We start from the raw sequence: 21,611 nt of genomic DNA, 5'->3' as shown, positions 1-21,611 counted from the left end.
TAGAACTCAGTTTGATTGGTATTGTTGTTGCTGTTCTTTGTTTGTAAATGTAACCAGATTATTTTACTTACATGCAATGTATTGGACTAACATTGTACTAAAAAAACTGACATTTTAACAGATATTCACTTTAATTTGAACAGTTATAAAAGTATATTGATTACTATTCACCCAGTAGCAAAGCTATAGGGGGTTCAGAGGTTGTAATTGTACTTAGAGCCTCGGAGGGTCCAGAGGCCTGACGGTCACAAAAGAGAACGGCAAAGCAGCGCTATGGTGCAATGATGTGTGAGGGTAACTTTGTAATAATGTGATAACTGTAGAGCTGTGTTACTATACAAATATATACTTCACTTTTAGAATGTGATGTCCGGTTAAGGATTTTAATTAGCATAACAATCATGTTTATTACCACAGACTGAGGGGATAGGTGGCTGCCAAACACCTATGCTAGCGCTTATCTCCAGGGGAACAAAGAATTAGTCATATTAGAATCTGACATATGCATTAGATTGTTAATGGATTCTGGCGGGATCTGCCATCAATTTTATTCTAAAATGCATGGCTAGGTTTAGTGTGAATCTTTTGTCAAGTTTTCCAGACAAGCTATTTATATATTTATCTTTGTAGATTAAATCTTAATGTATAAGGGTTGTCCCATGAAGATAACCCCTTTTTTAAAAAGAAGCTGGCCTGGTGATTAGATGATCGCCGCAGGTCTACCTTCTTTACGGACCTGGAGATCGGCTGTCATTGCCAGGGGAAGCCACGTCTGGCTTTACACGGTAAAATAAAGCATTACATAGCAGCCATTCAAATGACTGGCTGTCCATGAAATGCACGGATGCACTAGATCCGCTATAGGGTATCGTAGGTGGTTATACGAGGGCCTTTACATTCTGGTTCTGTTAGCGGAACTCTATAATTTATATTTTTTTTATCTTGATGAAAAATGTTGTGACATTAAAAAGATTGATGTTCAGAAATGGGTGTAACAGAAATCTTAGTCTACTTGTTCCTGTCGTTTAAAATAAGTGGGCCTGCTTCGCCATAATACTATTTTCTATTGTGGCTATAGACATTAGATGTATGTCAGCCATTTTTATCAGGACAGGCTGACCTTCTAATGAGTATTGGCCACGTCCCGACTCTCCCCCAACGGAAGATGACGGGGGAGAGAAGGATCGGGCTGTTGAATTTCATCATGGCCGATCCTTTTGTTTGCAAGTAGATAAGCCGCTGCCAGAAGAGTCTGTCAGAGGCGTCCTCATTTCCCCCTATTGAAAACACATGCAGTCAGCCGAACCGAGCGTGCATGTGTATTGAGGAGTCGGGTGGAATATCTGTCGGCCAAATAATTGTTCATTCAACGATCATTCGGCCAACAGCCATCTCAAAGTGTATGGCTAGCATTGCACTTATGTGATATGTCATGTAGATGTAAAGCGACCCATCAGTCTCCTTATACATTGTAATGAAGAGCTCAGACTGTAAAAAAAAAAAAAGAAGACAACTACCTCATCCCTTTAGGTCTTAGTGGTAGTCTTATGTCATGGCGACATCCGTCACCATGACTACCCCTGAATGGTGGTTCACTTTATGTATGTACAGTATATTATGTCACTGCCTGAACAATTGAATTGCGTTTGATCTGAATTTCTACTGGTATCACATTACACATGCAGCATCAATGTCTTAGTATGTTCTCTTTTTTTTTAATTGTTTGAGTTGTTTTTGTCACTGAGTATAAAGTAAAAAAACCAGTAACAATTAGTTGGCTTGGTGGCTCTATCATGTACAGCTCATGATGCAGAGCAGCCTGTGCAGGCTTTGTTCAGGTTTTTGATGCAGTTTGTCAAGCGAAAACCAGGTGTCTATCATAAAAGGAGATACAGTATAATATATTGCTATTATTTTTATTCACTGCTGGTTTTGGCTTTAAAAATGGCATAAAAACCCCCCTAAACAAAACCTGATCAAAACCTGTACATTTACGAGTCCACACAGGACAGATTTGATGAGGATAATTTCCGCAGCATATCCACAGGTAAATCCACACCAAATCGTGCAGATTTGATGTGGATTGGCCGCTGCAGAATTTCTAAGAAGGAAAAAAAGTAATTAATTTAAAATCCGCACTTTAAAATTTCTTCAGAAAAAAATTCACAACACTAGGATTTGATTGCAAATTTTAGCTTCCCCATTTAAGTCAATAGGGAAAATCGACAACAAATCCATGTTCATTCTGCGACAGAAATTTATATGCTATGGATTTAAGAATCAGATGTTGAAATCTCATCCACTTGCCTGCTACTGTATTCTGCTGCAGATTTTCTGTGCGCAAATTTGGATGGAAAATCTGCAGTGATTTCTGTCCCGTGTGAATTTGAAGTAAAGCTTCTAAAGCTTTAAAGCTTCTAAAGCTCAACTTAAATGACAGCTTTAAAATGTTTAATGAAATGGTTAATGAGGCATTATGGTTGCTAACTTTGATTACTCAACAGATCCTCGCAAAGCTTTTAAGTCTATTTTAATTCCTCTGGCGTTAATATTTACACCACTGTTAAGTGACTAATTTGTTCCTCTGAGAATAAAGATTTTTACAATTTTATAAGTTACATTTCTCTTTCTAAGTGCAAACAGGATTTCACCATATTTTTTGTATGTGCCATTCATATATTCACAAGTTAATCATGTCCCCCCTTAGTCGTCCATTTTCAAGGCTAAATAGGGTTAATTATTTTAATCTTTCCTCATAACTTAGATTCTCCATGCCCCTTATTAGTTTAGTTCCTCTTTGTATTTTTTCCAACTCCAGGGCATCCTTTCTATGAATTGGCGCCCAGAACTAAATTACACATTCTAGATGAGGCCGCACTAATGCTTTGTAAAGTGATAATATTATATATCTGTTCAGCGAATCCATGTCTCTTTTAATACACAACAATATCTTGCTGGCCTTAGAAGCAGCTGATTGACATTGCATGCTGTTATTTAGTATATGATTTACAAGTACACCCAGATCCTTCTCAACAAGTGAATCCCCCAGTGTAGCTCCCCTAGGACATATGATGCATGCAGGTTATTGGTACCCAGATGCATAATCAGCTTGCAATTTACGAACATCTTCCATAACTGAACAATACTACATAGCTTGGTGTCATCTGCATAAATAGAAATAGTGCTATTAAAGAGGCTCTGTCACCAGATTTTGCAACCCCTATCTGCTATTGCAGCAGATAGGCGCTGCAATGTAGATTACAGTAACGTTTTTATTTTTTAAAAACGAGCATTTTTGGCCAAGTTATGACCATTTTTGTATTTATGCAAATGAGGCTTGCAAAAGTCCAAGTGGGCGTGTTTAAAGTAAAAGTCCAACTGGGCGTGTATTATGTGCGTACATCGGGGCGTTTTTACTACTTTTACTAGCTGGGCGTTCTGACGATAAGTATCATCCACTTCTCTTCAGAACGCCCAGCCTCTGGCAGTGCAGACACACAGCGTGTTCTCGAGAGATAACGCTGTGACATCACTCACAGGTCCTGCATCGTGTCGGACGAGCGAGGACACATCGGCACCAGAGGCTACAGTTGATTCTGCAGCAGCATCAGCGTTTGCAGGTAAGTCGATGTAGCTACTTACCTGCAAACGCTGATGCTGCTGCAGAATCAACTGTAGCCTCTGGTGCCGATGTGGCCGACACGATGCAGGACCTGGGGCAGGAAGTGAGCGACGTCACAGATCTGCACTGCCAGAAGCTGGGCGTTCTGAAGAGAAGTGGATGATACTTCTCGTCAGAACGCCCAGCTAGTAAAAGTAGTAAAAACGCCCCGATGTACGCACATAATACACGCCCAGTTGGACTTTTACTTTAAACACGCCCACTTGGACTTTTGCAAGCCTCATTTGCATAAATACAAAAATGGTCATAACTTGGCCAAAAATGCTCGTTTAAAGAAAATAAAAACGTTACTGTAATCTACATTGCAGCGCCTATCTGCTGCAATAGCAGATAGGGGTTGCAAAATCTGGTGACAGAGCCTCTTTAATCCCATCCTCTATATCATTAATAAATAAGTTGAATAATAGTGGTCCCAGCACTGAACCTTGGGGTACACCACTTATAACCAAGGACCATTCAGTGTAGGAATCATTGACCACAACTCTCTGGATACGGTCCTTGAGCCAATTCTCAATCCAATTACAAACTATATTTTCTAAACCTATAGTCCTTAATTTATCCATTAGACGTCTATGAGGGACAGTGTCAAATGCCATTGCAAAGTCCAGAAATACTACATCCACAGCGGCCCCTCTGTCTAGGCTTCTGCTCACCTCTTCATAAAAACAAATCAGGTTGGTTTGATAAGTTCTGTCCTTATTAAAACCGTGCTGGCTGTCACTTATAATGATATTATTTGTCAGATACTCCTGTATATAGTCCCTCAATAGCCCCTCAAACATTTTCCCCACGATGGATATAAACCTTACTGGTCTATAATTACCCAGGGAGGACCTAGAGCCCCTTTTGAAAATAGGCACTACATTCGCCCTGCGCCAGTCCCTTAGCACTATACCAGTCACTAGAGAATCTCTGAATATTATGAAGAGGGAGACAGAAATAACTAAGTTCTTTAAGAACTCTTGGGTGTAACCCATCTGGTCCCGGAGCCTTGTGCACATTTATTTTATTTAACTTAGCTTGGACCATATCTACATTTAGCCAATTGACAATTGGAATCGCAACTCAGGAAAAATATAAATAAATTATACTTACCCAGAACTCCCTGCTTCTTCTTGCAGTCCAGCTTCCTGGGATGACATTTCATCCCATATGACAGCGGCAGCCAATCACAGGCTGCAGCGTCACATGGCCTGCAATGTCATCTTAAGAGGCTGGACTACGCACAGAAAAGAGGGATGGAGTAAGTATGGTAGTTTTTTATTTTTCAATCGCTGCATTCTGCAGCGGAAATTCCATTTGAAAAATCGCACCACAATGTGTTGCGGTCTTTCGGATGGATGGTGCTGCAAGTTCCAGGTCAGATACACTGCGCAGTTTTTACGCAGCGCATCTGACTCATTCGAACCCAGCCTTATTCTGCAAAAGTTACTAAAGGTGCATGAAAAAAAACTACAAATATTTTTTATTAGAAAAAGTAGTCATTAAAATGCTGTTTCTTAATTAAAATACCTGCTAATGAATATTCATTAGAGGTGAACTGACTGGCAAAATGGTCATTCTTATGATCTCTACAAATGAGCAACACTGAAGTCCTCTCAGGGTATTTCAACACGCTCAACTGCATAGACTCATTCAGAGATAGGCAAACCTCTTAGGCCACATGCATAGGTTGTGGAATGTGATGCAGAATATCCGCATCAAAGCCTCAGATAAACCTAGGTAATTCCTCAGGTAAAATCCGCACATAATATTACGTTTTTTTAGGTGCAGATTTTATATTTTAATGAGGAAATAGGTGCAGATTTTATGTTGTGGATTTTGGTGCGTTTCTTACAAATTGTCAGATACAATTTTGAGACGGAAACGCAAAATAAATTGACATGCTGCAGATTTTATAATCCGCAGCGCAGGTGACTTTACGCGTGGAAACATTTTGTAGCGTTTAGATGCGATTACTTGAAATCTCATTTACATTGTTGGTACTATATTACGCTGCAAATCTGCCCAAGGAAAATCCACGCTGCAAATCTGCACATAATACATGTCTTGTGCATATGGTCTGAGACATTTCAAACAAAATAAAAAATTTCTGAAAGCGGCTCAATAGGACACGAAAAAGTCAATGTACATTTACAAATAACAAATTTTGATTATTGTGATGCTCATAATCATTGGAATTGTAACAATACTTGCTATGTATAAACTATTGCCCCAGTGACTGGCACTGTGTAGGGGAGCCTGTAATGATCTTTACTATTTTTGGCTCTTGGAAGGAGAAAAACTTATGGGAGGGTACTGCAGCAAAAAAGGAGTTAAAGTGCGGAAGAGAGATTGCAGTAAAGAAGGACACTAGTGACATCATGGAAGCTCAAGAGAAGTGTCAGAGATGTAGTTAAAGGGTAACTAAACATTCAAGAAACTTCTGACATGTCACAGTGACATGTCAGAAGTGTTATTGGTTGGGGTCCGAGACCTGAAACCCCCACCAATCGCTAAAACAAAGCTGCAGAAGCGCTCGTCTGATCACTGAGATGCTTTATTTCTGTTCGACTTTTTCCGGAAAGCTGATGTAGTGGAGTACAAGCTCATAGACTTTCTATGGAGCCCGTACACCGCTACATTGATTTCCGGAAAAAGCCGAACAGAAACGAAGCGGCTGAGCGCAGACACGAGCACTTCTGCCGTTCCGTTTTAGCGATTGGTGGGGGTCTCAGGGCTCGGACCCCCACCAATAACACTTCTGACATGTCACTATGACATCAGACGTTTTCTGAACATTTAGTTAACCTTTAAAATAGTGCAATAGTGGTATAAAAGAGAAAACCTAAAATGAGCTCTTTATGCATAAGAACCAACCTATAAATCTGAATTAAAGTGGTTTTGTAAAGAAGGGTGGGCCAAAAGTGTGCCAATATAAAAATACATGGATGGATGGATGTTAGATATCTTTGTTCCTTAGGGCGGATTCAGACGAACGTGATTTTCGTCCGTGCAGTCCGCGTGGTATTCACGCGGGTCGCACGGACCTATACAAGTCTATGGGGCAGTGGACAGTCCGTGAGTTTTGCGCAGCGTGAGTCCGCTGCGTAAAACTCACAACATGTTCTATATTTAGGCGTTTTTCGCGCATCACGCACCCATTGAAGCCCTTCCGTGGGACGCGCGTTATTCGCGCAACAACAGTAAAAGAAGGAATGTAAACAGAAAAGCACCACGTGCTTTTCTGTTTACAAACATCCAAACGGAGTGTCATAAAGATGGCGGCTGCGCGAAAAGCACGCAGCCGCGCATCCATATGAACAGGACACACGGAGCGGTCACGCTACTGCCACGTGCGCAAAACGCTCACGTTCGTCTGAATCCGCCCTTAAAGAGTTTCTGTACTTTCAAAAAACTTTGGATATGTCATAAAGATATGAGAAGTTTTGATCGGTGGGGTCCGGGTGCTCAAACTCCCACCGTCAGTGAAACAAAGGTGCAGAAACGCTCATCTGAATGCCCTGCACCTTCTTCTGTGATCGGTACTCCTGGTAGGCTGAAGACTGGCTCATAGAATGTCTATGTGAGCCATCTTCAACCTAACAAGGAGCGCCGATCATTAGTCTTACTCTTGTTTGCACCTAAGTAGAATTTCAACATGACAGTGAAAAAAAAGGAAGGAACGCTGCAAAGTAGATTTTTATGTTTTTGATGGCTGTACAGTTTTGTGTATCAGTCATATAAAAGTAATATAAAATAATCATATGCTAAGTTTAATTTATCTATCACATTTTTGTTATTTCAGAGCTCACAATATTAACAAAACAGATCCTTTAAAAACAAAGAATACAGAATGCAATGTTCAAATCTCAAAAACATTCTTGTTCTGTCATTCGGAATCCTACTTCTATATACTGCTTACATGGGACTACAGACTCTACAGGTAACTATATTCACACGTGGTAGATGCGTTGCAGAAATTTCTTTGAAGTAAAGCACAGATGACCCTTGGGATTTTTTTTCTCGGCACAGCGCCTCTCCTGTGACAGTGAGGCATCATTTACATGACCGTGATATACGTCCGTGCGACGCGCGTGCTTTTCACGCGGGTCGCACGGACCTATACAAGTCTATGGGCCAGTGCAGACAGTCCGTAATTTTTTCGCAGCGTGAGTTCGCTGTGTAAAACTCACGACATGTTTCTATATTTCCCCGTTTTTCGCGCATCACGCACCCATTGAGGTCGCACGGAAGCACTTCCGTGCGAATTGCGTGGTTCGCGCAACAGCTGTCATTTTCTGAATGTAAACAGAAAAGCACCACGTGCTTTTCTGTTTACAAACATCCAAACGGATTGTCAAAATGATGGCGGCTGCGGGAAAATCTCGCAGCCGCGCATCATACACTCATGACACACGCAGTTGTTAAGTGCCTTTTGCGCACGCAAAACGCCGCGTTTTTTGCGTGCGCAAAACGCACATGCTCGTGTAAATCAGGCCTGATGTTGGAAGCATTGTTGGAGTCCCCGGGCAGAGCATCAGCTGATGCTCTGCACGGGAACTCTAGCGATAGGAAACCCCTGAAGTCACTGACCAAATATGGACAGTGACGTCGAGAGCAATAGTGGAGTCCCCGTGTCATCATTATTAGAAAAGCTCCAGCACTTCCAGGAACAATTCACTGGGTTTAAACTGCACCATTTAGTACCGAATTTTAAATTAAAATATATTAGTAAGTGACTTCTTTTTACATAAAAATGTGAATGCAATGCAATTTTTGGTCCTCGGATAACCCCTTTAATGAAAGTCGGGATGTGCTAACTTACATGTGTTCAGTTATAGGAAGCTTGCTCATGCTTTTATTATACAAATAGAGATTTAATCATTTCATTCCTAGAGGTGTGGAAATCATCATGGTGCCATTCCGTAAGAATTATTTCCTATCCATCTTACGTTTCATACAGAATGATGCATCCAAGGCTCAGGATTAATAACACCTCTGCATGTATCATGTATGACTATGGCTAAATACCTATCATAAATCTTTATTTACAGACCTATCATCATCTGTATAAATGGATGCTTCATGACATCATGTGTAAGATGCAGAAACCTACGCATTTAAATGTAATATTTAGTCATTTAGAAAGTGTTACATGAAAGTAGAAATAATCTGCGTCACACAGGTGTGTTTGGCTCTTCCCTTCTAATTTTCACCGGTTTCCTTTAGAGTAAAATAATGGATGACAAACTATTGTGTTTACTATGATTACTATGTAAGGTTTACTGAAACATTTTTTACTAGCTAAATAACTGGTCACATAACATAACACTATGAAAGTATACTATACTCTCTTCTTACCTATGTGTTCTCATAGTATCACAAGTTAACACTGCAATCTAAAAGGAAATAGGCTCTCCATAAAATAATGAAGCTGATGCAGATGGGAATGAAGCTGGGTTCACATAATGTTTGTTTTTTTTGTGTACGTTAAAGGCTATGTACACATTTGAAATGTTTATTTTATTTTTAAATAAAAATGTCTATTAGTGTGTTTGGTGCAACTTTCTAAATACTTTTTGTTAAAAATAATTTTTACTTTTTGAGATTCAGCTGCTTTGTATCCTGCATACAGAGCAGCTGTATCTAGGGCTGAAACCTGTATCCGTCAGGTCAGTGGGACTGATGGGTTCAGTGTCATCGGGTCCTGCATGTCTCTGACACGCAGGATTGAGCTGCTATCGATCACATCAAAGTTCATGTCAGAGACATGCAGGACCCGCTGACACTGAAGCCATCAGTGCTGCTGACCTGACGGATTCAGGTCTCAGCACTAGATACAGCTGCTCTGTATACAGAATACAAAGCAGCTGTATCTCAAAAAGTAAAAATAACTTTTAATAAAAAGTTTGAAAGTTGCAGGAACGGTGGGGCTAGAAAAAAAATGCCAGAATCTGTGAGGCTCCGGTAGTCTAACTGAGATGTAATATAAACCTATAGAATATAGGGCACAATTAACACAAGTAAATTGAAAAATGTATACATTTTATTAGATATTACAACATTAAAAAATGAGTCATACTGAGCATGAAACACAAAAGACGTCTGACACATGCAGAGAACATACAGAAAAAATATATATTAAATGACAATGTCACGGGTGGCGGTATATATCTCTATCCCTAGGTGATGTAAGCCTTGTACCAGATAGTTAAAGCTTCTGTGTGTTTGAACATCTACTTAGGCCAAGTGGACACATTTATGTATGCAGTTGAAAAGAGCTAGAATATATGACATATGTGTACAGTGCACAGGTATGACAGCAAAACTGCAAGCTTTAAGCTAGGGTCTGGTATGAATAAAACAGCATGTCTGCAATGGTAGTGAAGGTAGTTGAATTAAACAGATACGGGGAAGAGAAGATGTATAACATACCCATTTGTAGTCCTCTGCATGGAGAGAACGTCAGTCCCTAGGGACACATATGTCATATATTCTAGCTCTTTTCAACTGCATACATAAATGTGTCCACTTGGCCTAAGTAGATGTTCAAACACACAGAAGCTTTAACTATCTGGTACAAGGCTTACATCACCTAGGGATAGAGATATATACCGCCACCCGTGACATTGTCATTTAATATAGTTTTTCTGTATGTTCTCTGCATGTGTCAGACGTCTTTTGTGTTTCATGCTCAGTATGACTCATTTTTTAATGTTGTAATATCTAATAAAATTTATAAATTTTTCAATTTACTTGTGTTAATTGTGCCCTACATTCTATAGGTTTATATTAGTTGTTTAGGGCAACACACCAAGGGTTACTTGGCGCACTGAGGTCTAGCCTTCATGTATAGGCAGTAGTATAGTGTATATTCATATGCATACTTATTAGACCCCTTTCCTGCATGTACCAATAGGTTTAACTGAGATGTAAGCAACAGTTTCTTGGGCAGATGACAGGTCCTCTTTAACAGTCTCCCGACCGCCGGCTGTGTATATACGTCCAGCGGTAGGGTCCTTAAAACTAGCGCCATAGACTATTTACGGTACAGGTTTTATCTTGCTGCCCGAGCGATCAGCTGAATGGTGGGTCTCCTTCTCTGATCTCTTTTACTCAATGAGCACTGTGTATATGAATAGAGGCAGTGGTCACATGATCGCTGGGTGCCGTTAGTGGCAGGCTGCTGCTGGGTCTTACTAGACCCAGCACAGCCCTATTAGGGCGGGTTCACACGTGGCGGAATTTCACTGAAATTCCGCTGCGGACACTCCGCAGCGTTAATCCGCAGCGGTGCCGTTTGTCCATTGACTTACACTTTAATTTAGCAGTGTTCGTTTAGACTAGGCGTAAAATTCCGCTGCGGAGCATAGGCTGCGGAGCGGAATTTGGTGTCCGCAGCATGCTCTGTCTGTTGCGGAGCAGTGGCGGACTCATGGCGGAATTTCTCCATTGACTTCAATGGAGAGTCAAAATTCCGCAATGAAGTCCGCAGATCTTATGTGTGCTGCGGAGCGTATTGTTTTTACTACCATGACATTTCTTCATTCTGGCTGGACCTATGTATTTCTAGGTCTACAGCCAGACTGAGGAAGTCAATGGGGCTCCCGTAATGACGGGAGCGTTGCTAGGAGACGTCTGTAAATAGTCACTGTCCAGGGTGCTGAAAGAGTTACGCGATCGGCAGTAACTGTTTCTGCACCCGGGACAGTGACTACCGATCTCAATATACATGTATCTGTAAAAAAAAATATAAGTTCATACTTACCGAGAACTCCCTGCGTCTGTCTCCAGTCCGGCCTCCCAGGATGACGTTTCAGTGTAAGTGACGGCTGCAGCCAATCACAGGCCAAGCACAGGCTGCAGCGGTCACATGGACTGGAGCGTCATCCAGGGAGGTCGGGCCGGATGCCGAAAGAGGGACGCGTCACCAAGACAACGGGCGGTAAGTATGAATTTCTTTGACTTTCACTAGGGAAAGTGCTGTCCCTTCTCTCTATCCTGCACTGAATAGGGAGAAGAGAAGCACTTTTCCTGCAGTCCGCAGCGGCCAGTCCGCATCAATTTTCTGCACATTTTGTGCAGATCCGCTGCAGAATCTGCAACGCAGATTCTGTGCGGCATTGATGCGGACAGTTGCGGAGGAATTCCGCCACGTCTGGCCGTGCCCTTAGTGACAGTAGTCACTATAAGGGTATGTTCACACGATTAACAAAATACGTCTGAAAATACGGAGCTGTTTTCAAGGGAAAATAGCTCCTGATTTTCAGACGTTTTTTGAGCAACTCACGATTTTCGAGGCGTTTTTCGCTGCTTTTTCGCAGTGTTTTTTTACGGCCGTTTTTGGAGCTGTTTTCAATAGAGTCTATGAGAAAACGGCTCCAAAAACGTCCCAAGAAGTATCCTGCACTTCTTTTGACGAGCCGTCATTTTACACGCCATATTTTGACAGCGACGCGTAAAATGACAGCTCGTCTGCACAGAACACCGTAAGACCCATTGCAAGCAATGGGCAGATGTTTGCCGACGTATTGGAGCCGTCTTTTCAGGCGTAATTCGAGGCGTAAAACGCCTCCATTACGTCTGAAAAGAGGTTGTGTGAACATACCCTAAGGCTACATGCACACGTTGCATAATTTGATGCAGACAAATCCGCACCAAAACCACAGGTGTACGCCCGTAATTCCACAGCTAAAATCGCACTTAATGGTGCGTTTTTTGATGCGCTTTTAGGTGCGGTATTTAAATTTTAATGCGAAAATAGGTGCCGTTTTATGCTGCGTATTTTGGTGCGTTTCGCTTTAAAACTAGTCAGATACAATTCGCAAGTGGAAACGCAGGATAAATGGACATGCTGCAGATTTTAAAATACGCCCCACAGGTCAATTTACACACGGAAAAAATCTGCACCTTGTAGATGAGATTTCTTGAAATCTCATTTAATTTGCTGGTACTGTATTATGCTGTGGGTTTGCGGCATCAAAATACACGTGGCAAATCCGCACATAATACGCACCATGTGCATTCAGCCTTAGGGCTCGTCAATACGTAGCGGAATTGCTGCGTATTTTCTGTACGGAATTGCGGACGGAAAATATGCAGAAGAATACAGTAGCAGCAAAGTGGATGAGATTCAACAAATGTCATCCAAACGCTGTGTAAATATTCTGAGCAGAAATTGAGCTGCGGTGCGTATTTTTCAGATCGCAGCATGTCAATTTCTGTTGCGGAAAGTGTACTGAATTGCTGCGTTTTTCAGAGTAGATGTCTCCATCTCCAAAAATTTAGAAAAATTGAGAAAAATGCAACAAAATCCGCACCATTTTCTGTAGTTAAAAACGCAGGAAATGGTGCGTTTTTGCCGCAGCGGAAAGTCTACTACTTTCAACGTAATTACTGCAGAAATTTTCGTGTGGACAAGCCCTTAGACTTAGGGTATGTTCACATGCTAGACTAAAAAAGGCTGTAAAATACGGAGCCGTTTTTTATGCATTTTTTTATTACGGACGTTTTTGGAGCTGTTTATCTTTTGACCCAATGAAAAACGGCTCAAAAAACGGCTCAAGTAGTGACATGCACTTCTTGTTGACGTGTAAAAAAACGCCCCATGGGAACGGATCGCCGTTTTTCCCATTTTAATCAATGGGCAGATGTTTGGAGGCGTTCAGCTTCCGTATTTTCAGCCATTTTTTCTGGGGCGTTTACGGCCAGAAAAATGGCTGAAAATAAGCCGAGTGAACGTACCCTAAGGGCACGGCCAGACGTGGCGGAATTTCTTTGGAATTACGCTGCGGACAGTCCGCAGTGGAATTCTCCTGCGGCCGTTTTTTACAGTTGTTTCAATAAATTTTTAGGCAAGTTAGTTCAGACGTTGCGGAAAACTCCGCTGCGGACCATAGGCTGTGGTGCAGAATTTTCCCTCCGCAGCATGCACTGTCTGTTGCAGAGAAGAAGCGGAATTTCACTGCTGATTTCAGCCTTTGCAATGCAAAAACTGAAATCTGTGGCAAGTCCACTGTGTTATCTGCAAAGTCTGAATTACCTGTCAAATATTGGTGCAGATTCGTTGCGTAATTGGCCCAACATTTGCAGCTAAAAAACTCTGCCACGTGTGAACATGCCCTAAGTGTCTTCATGCTGCTGCTCCAAGGCCCCTAGTTTAATGCCCAAAAATTTATAGCCGTTTAACTAACGCGTGCTAAAAATGGCTAAATGGTGTCTGGTCCTGAAGGCTCAAAATAGGCCAGTCCTTAAAAACTTTGAAACACATGCCATTTTTTTACAAACAAATAAAGTGCGTGTATGAGGGAAGCCTCAGGCTGGAATCACACATGCAGTTTTCAATATACACTAGTTTTTGGTGCAGTATGCAGTTTTTTGAGCCAAACAGTGGATGTGAAGGAAAGCAGACATATCAGTCTTTTCAATATAACTAAGGGCTTATTCAGACGAACGTATAATAGGTCCGTGCAACGCGCGTGATTTTCACGCGCCTCTCACGGACCTAAGTTAGTCTATGGGGCCGTGCAGACAGTCCGTGAGTTTCACGCAGCGTGTGTCCGCTGCGTAAAACTCACTACATGTCCTATATTTTTGCGTTTTTCCAGCATCACGCACCCATTGAAGTCAATGGGTGCGTGAAAATCACGCGCAGCACACGGAAGCACTTCCGTGTGACGCGCGTGATTCGCGCAACAGCAGTAAAAACTATGAATGAAAACAGAAAAGCACCACGTGCTTTTCTGTTTACAAACATACAAACAGATTGTCATAATGATGGCGGCTGCGCGAAAATCATGCAGCTACGCATCATACGCGGCTGACACACGGAGCTGTTAAGTACCTTTTGCGTGCGCAAAACGCCGTGTTTTTTGCGCACGCAAAACACACACGCTCGTGTAAATCCGGCCTAAGTCTTTCCTTTATACTTTTCCTTTCATTAGGCCTACTTCGGCTCAAAAAGCAACACCAAAAACTGCATGTGTTATTCCAACCTAAGGGCTTATTCCGACGAACGTATAATACGTCCGTGCTACGCGCGTGATTTTCACGCACGTCGCACGGACCTATGTTAGTCAATGGGACCGTTCAGACAGTCCGTGATTTTCACAAAGCATACTGCGTAAAACTCACGACATGTCCTATATTTGTGCGTTTTTAACGCATCACGCACCCATTGAAGTCAATGGGTGCGTGAAAATCACGCACGCCACACGGAAGCACTTCCGGGTGCCGCGCGCTACTGTAGTCAAAACTATGAATGAAAACAGAAAAGCACGTGGTGCTTTTCTGTTTGTTAGGCTGGGTTCACACGTGGCGGAATTTCACTTAAATTCCGCTGCGGACACTCCGCAGCGTTAATCCGCAGCGGAGCCGTTTGTCCATTGACTTCCACTTTAATTTAGCAGTGTTCGTTTAGACGATGCGTAAAATTCCGCTGCGGAGCATAGGCTGCGGAGCGGAATTTGGTGTCCGCAGCATGCTCTGTCTGTTGCGGAGCAGTGGCGGACTCATGGCGGAATTTCTCCATTGACTTCAATGGAGATTCTAATTTCCGCAATGAAGTCCGCAGCTGTCATGCACATGTTATGTGTGCTGCGGGTGCGTCTTGCTTTTTTAACTTGACATTTCTTCATTCTGGCTGGACCTATGTATTTCTAGGTCTACAGCCAGACTGAGGAAGTCAATGGGGCTCCCGGAATGACGGGAGCGTTGCTAGGAGACGTCTGTAAATAGTCACTGTCCAGGGTGCTGAAAGAGTTAAGCGATCGGCAGTAACTGTTTCTGCACCCGGGACAGTGACTACCGATCCCAATATACAGCAACCTGTAAAAAAATATAAGTTCATACTTACCGAGAACTCCCTGCTTCTGTCTCCAGTCCGGCCTCCCAGGATGACGTTTCAGTCTAAGTGACGGCTGCAGCCAATCACAGGCCAATAACAGGCTAATAACAGGCTGCAGCGGTCACATGGACTGCCGCGTCATCCAGGGAGGTCGGGCTGGATGCCGAAGGAGGGACGCGTCACCAAGACAACGGCCGGTAAGTATGAATTTCTTTGACTTTCACTAGGGAAAGTGCTGTCCCTTCTCTCTATCCTGCACTGATAGGGAGAAGGGAAGTACTTTTACCGCAGTCCGCAGCAGCTAGTCCGCATCAATTTACTGCACATTTTGTGCAGATCCGCAGCAGAATCTGCAACGCAGATTCTGTGCGGCATTGATGCGGACAGTTGCGGAGGAAATCCGCCACGTGTGGTCATGCCCTAAACAGAAAGCCAGAGTGTCATCATGATGCCGGCTGCACGAAAATCACGCAGCCGCGCACCATATGCTGATGACAAACGGACCCTCTGCGCGCGCAAAACGCAGTGTTTTTTGCGTGCGCAAAATGCACGCGCTCGTGTGAATCCGGCCTATGGGTGGATTGGATTCACACGTGGCAGATATTTTTGCAGAAATTTCTGCGACTGAAAATCAGTTCCATTCATAAATGTGGTGGTTTCTGCAATAGGTGAATGGAACTGATTTTCAGTTGCAGAAGTCTCTGCAACAAAATCTGCCGCATGTGACTGCACCCTAAGGGCGGATTCAGATGAACGTGATTTTCCTCCGTGCAGCCCGCGTGGTATTCATGCGGGTCGCACGGACCTAAATAAGTCTATGGGGCAGTGCAGACAGTCCGTGAGTTTTGCGCAGTGTGAGTCCACTGCGTAAAACTCACGACATGTTCTATATTTAGGCGTTTTTCGCGCATCACGCACCCATTGAAGTCAATGGGTGCGTGCAAATCACGCATGCCCCACGGAAGCACTTCCGTGGGACAAGCGTTATTCGCGCAACAGCAGTAAAAGAATGAATGTAAACAGAAAAGCACCACGTGCTTTTCTGTGTACAAACATCCAAACGGAGTGTCATAATGATGGCGGCTGCGCGAAAAGCACGCAGCCGCGCATCCATATGAACAGGACACACGGAGCTGACACGCTGCTGCCACGTGCGCAAAATGCAGCGTTTTGTGCGCGCGCAAAACGCTCACGTTCGTCAGAATCCGCCCTTAGGCTGGGTTCACACGACCCATTTTCAGACGTAAACGAGGCGTATTATGCCTCGTTTTACGTCTGAAAATAGGGCTACAATACGTCGGCAAACATCTGCCCATTCATTTGAATGGGTTTGCCGACGTACTGTGCAGACGACCTGTCATTTACGCGTCGTCGTTTGACAGCTGTCAAACGACGACGCGTAAAAATACAGCCTCGTCAAAAGAAGTGCAGGACACTTCTTTGGACGTTTTTGGAGCTGTTTTTTCATAGACTCCAATGAAAATAGCTCCAAAAACGGACGTAAAAAAAGGCGCGAAAAACGCCAAGAAAAATGCGAGTTGGTCAAAAAACGTCTGAAAAGCAGGGTCTGTTTTCCCTTGAAAACAGCTCTGGATTTTCAGACGTTTTTGGTCGCTACGTGTGCACATACCCTAAGGCTGAATGCACATGTTGCGCATTACATGCTGATTTCCCGCACATATTTTTAAGCAGCAAACCTGCAGCATAATACAGTATCAGCAAAGTAGATGAGATTTCAAGAAATTTCATCTACACGGTGGAGATTTTTTCTGCATGTAATTTGACTAGCGGTGCGTATTTAAAAATCCTCAGCATGTCAATGTTGATAACGCCATACAGTCCCCCCTGTAGATGACGCCATACAGCCCCCCTGTGGATAGCGCCATACAGCCCCCCTGTAGATAACGCCATACAGCCCCCTCTGTAGATAACGCCATACAGCCCCCTCTGTAGATAACGCCATACAGTCCTTCTGTGGATAGCGCCATACAGCCCCCTGTAGATAACGCCATACAGCCCCCTGTAGATAGCGCCATACAGCCCCCTCTGTAGATAACGCCATACAGCCCCCTCTGTAGCTAACGCCATACAGCCCCCCTGTAGGTAGCGCCATACAGCCCCCCTGTAGATAGCGCCATACAGCCCCCTCTGTAGATAACGCCATACAGCCCCCCTATAGATAATGCCATACAGCCCCCTGTAGATAACGGCATACAGCCCCCTCTGTAGATAACGCCATACAGCCCCCTCTGTAGATAACGCCTTACAGTCCCCCTGTGGATAGCGCCATACAGCCCCCTGTAGATAACGCCATACAGCCCCCTGTAGATAGCGCCATACAGCCCCCTCTGTAGATAACGCCATACAGCCCCCTCTGTAGCTAACGCCATACAGCCCCCCTGTAGATAGCGCCATACAGCCCCCCTGTAGACAACGCCATACAGCTCCCTGTAGATAGCGCCATACTGCCCCCTCTGTAGATAACGCCATACAGCCCCCTCTGTAGATAACGCCATACAGCCCCCCTATAGATAATGCCATACAGCCCCCTGTAGATAACGCCATACAGCCCCCTCTGTAGATAACGCCATACAGCCCCCTCTTTAGATAACGCCTTACAGTCCCCCTGTGGATAGCGCCATACAGCCCCCTGTAGATAACGCCATACAGCCCCCTGTAGATAGCGCCATACAGCCCCCTCTGTAGATAACGCCATACAGCCCCCTCTGTAGCTAACGCCATACAGCCCCCCTGTAGATAGCGCCATACAGCCCCCCTGTAGACAACGCCATACAGCTCCCTGTAGATAGCGCCATACTGCCCCCTCTGTAGATAACGCCATACAGCCCCCTCTGTAGATAACGCCATACAGCCCCCCCCTGTAGATAACGCCATACAGCCCCCTTTGTAGATATCTACAGAGGGGGCTGTATGGCGTTGTCTACAGGGGGGACTGTATGGCGCTATCTACAGAGGGGGCTGTATGGCGTTATCTACAGGGGGGCTGTAAAAAAGGCACTATCTACAAGGGGGGGGGGGGTTGTGTGACACCCAGGGGAGGGGGGGGCCCAGTCAAAAGTTTGCTATGGGGCCCAGTCTTTCCTAGTTACGCCCCTACCTCTTAGGTTCTGTTTTCTTACACCCTGTACCTCTGGATCCGAAAATCTGTTTGCTGGGGTTGATTGATGCCCTACCGAGTGATGGACATCAAAATATGGCATTTATGAGAGCCCTATTTATGGCCACCAAGTGTATAGCATCCTAATGGATGTCTACCAGAACTTCTTCTGTTGAAGATTAGGTCTCATTCAAGAACCATACTCTTAAATTTATAAGCTAGTCTATGCTTATAGGGCTTGCCCTTATAAATTTTAGCTTTTGTGAGCTCGATGGTTGGATATGCCAGGCTGTGCAGATGTTTTGCTAGTTCAGTAAAGAGTGTTGGGCAGATGATCATGCTTCCAAAGGTATTATACCTGATTCTATTATATCTGTCACCTGAGCCACGTTATCAGGTTTCTTATTGTGGAATATTTGGAATGTAGAGTGACTGTGACTGATTTTATTGGACTTTACTGTAGGCATTGTTATTATTTGTTTTATATATATACTGTATATATAAAAAAAATTGTCTCGGTTTGTCTTCTCTAGTTGATGGTTTCTGGAGGGTGGGTCCTTATGTTTCTGGGAGGGGAGTATGGGTGGGTTTTAGGGGTTCCTTTGTTTTTATTTTAATAGTGAAATTGTTCTTTCTACAATAAGTTGTATAAAAATAATTTTTAATCACATGTCTATAAGTCTGAAATATAAAATGCACTATATACAACTGCGTTTTGGTTTGTGCCATTTTTTGTTGCTTTTTTTATGGTTGTATTTCTTTTTTTTGCCACACCCAGCATGCACCAAGTGTGGCATTTTTTCTTGCATTTTTCACATAGACAAAAAAATCTATGTGTGAAGGAAGCCTTTAAATGCTTTTTTAGCGTTTTTGCAAACCCCTTCCTGAAATCTGTTGTATATTTATGGCGCTGTCGGCATGGGGATCCCACAGAGGCAGAGTACAGTTATGGCACGATGATGTTGCGGGCTCAGAAGCTGAGCCTGTGCCATCACCAGTGAGTATCAGCAGTATATTACAGCTGACACTCTGCTGTAACGGCCGGGATCGGAGCTAGGTCCGATTCTGCTCATTTAACACCACAGATGCAGCGGTCAATAGCAACCGCAGCATCTAAGTAGTTTGTAGCCCAATGCCCTCCCCTGCAATCTGCTATGGCAACCAGAGGCCGAGTATTGGCTTCCAGTTCTGCATTCTACAGAAGCCTAGAGGCAGGGCCTCATAGTAGTGCAATGTGATATAACAGCTATCATGTCCTTCAAGTCCTCTAGTGGGACTAAAAAATAAATAAAAAAAAGTAAAAAACAAAGTTGTACAAAAATAAAAGCTTCGAGTTAAAAAAAATATATCTTTTTTTCCCCATAAAAAGGACTTTATTTAAAAAAAATAAAAAAAATAAAACTATATATAAATGACATTGCTGTGTCCGTAACAAACCAAACTATAAAACTATCTTATTTATCCCGTATCGTGAACGCTATAAAAAAAAAAGAAAAACAATGCCAGAATTGCTATTTTTTAATTACATTGCCTCCCAAACAATGAAATAAAAATTTTGCAAAAAGTTGCATTCACTCCAAAGTAGAAACTACATCTTGTCCTGCAAAAAAACAAGACCTCACACAGCTCCATCGGCAGAAAAAAAAAAAAAAGTTATGGCTCCAATAAGGAGAGGATAAAAAAACCCATCCTGATATACAGGCCAGAGGAAAAACATTCCTTCAGCTTCTAGAAGTGGTTAGCATTGCTCTAATATTTGGGAACCAGGAAGGGGAGGGCCCAAGCACATCTGCTGGAAGCGATAGCCCCATATTATCCAAAGAAAACACTTTCCCAGAAAATTTTCCTAAATTATAAGGAGGAAAGGTCCCAAAAAAGGTGTAGATTGTGTACCAAGGTTAATAATACGAAAATACATCATTTATCAGTGCAATACTACTGACCTGTGCATAAAGGATGGCTTCAAAGCACATTTATGGATTATAATTTGTATTATTTACCACATTATAATACCACCTTAGGGCATGACCACACATGGCGGAATTCCTCCGCAACTGTCCGCATCAATGCCGCACCTAATCCGGGTTGCGGATTACGGCTGCGGATCTGCACAAAATGTGCAGAAAATTGATGCGGACTAGCTGCTGCGGACTGCGGGAAAAGTGCTTCCCTTCTCCCTATCAGTGCAGGATAGAGAGAAGGGACAGCACTTTCCCTAGTGATAGTAAAAGAAATTCATACTTACCGCCCGTTGTCTTTATGACGCGTCCCTCCTTCGGCATCCAGCCCGACCTCCCTGGATGACGCGGCAGTCCATGTGACCGCTGCAGCCTGTGCTTGGCCTGTGATTGGCTGCAGCCGTCACTTACACTGAAACGTCATCCTGGGAGGCCGGACTGGAGACAGAAACAGGGAGTTCTCGGTAAGTACGAACTTCATTTTTTTTTACAGATACATGTATATTGGGATCGGTAGTCACTGTCCCGGGTGCAGAAACAGTTACTGCCGATCGCTTAACTCTTTCAGCACCCTGGACAGTGACTATTTACTGACGTCTCCTAGCAACGCTCCCGTCATTACGGGAGCCCCATTGACTTCCTCAGTCTGGCTGTAGACCTAGAAATACATAGGTCCAGCCAGAATGAAGAAATGTCAAGTTAAAAAAGCAAGACGCATCCGCAGCACACATAACATGTGCATGACAGCTGCGGACTTCATTGCGGAACTTTGAATCTCCATTGAAGTCAATGGAGAAATTCCGCCATGAGTCCGCCACTGCTCCGCAACAGACAGAGCATGCTGCGGACACCAAATTCCGCTCCGCAGCCTATGCTCCGCAGCGGAATTGTACGCATCGTGTAAACGAACACTGCTAAATTAAAGTGAAAGTCAATGGAGAAACGGCTCCGCTGCGGAATAACGCTGCGGAGTGTCCGCAGCGGAATTTAAGTGAAATTCCGCCATGTGTGAACCCGCCCTTATTA

General features: G+C 43.4%; 1 protein-coding gene across 1 annotated transcript in view; it reads left to right on the top strand.

The window, feature by feature from the left end:
* Window positions 1-21,611, top strand: part of LOC142761125 (protein unc-93 homolog A-like) — a 60,694-nt gene that overhangs the window by 6,364 nt on the left and 32,719 nt on the right. The window contains exon 2 of the mRNA XM_075864317.1: window positions 7,470-7,607. Within this exon, the coding sequence (XP_075720432.1) occupies window positions 7,518-7,607 (90 nt within the window). The 5' untranslated portion in view covers window positions 7,470-7,517. The remainder of the gene's footprint in view (window positions 1-7,469; window positions 7,608-21,611) is intronic.

Source organism: Rhinoderma darwinii, chromosome 4 (assembly GCF_050947455.1).
Source record: "Rhinoderma darwinii isolate aRhiDar2 chromosome 4, aRhiDar2.hap1, whole genome shotgun sequence".
NCBI lineage: Eukaryota > Metazoa > Chordata > Amphibia > Anura > Rhinodermatidae > Rhinoderma > Rhinoderma darwinii.
Note: the sequence above shows the minus strand (reverse complement) of the source record. Positions and strands in the feature narration are given on the sequence as shown.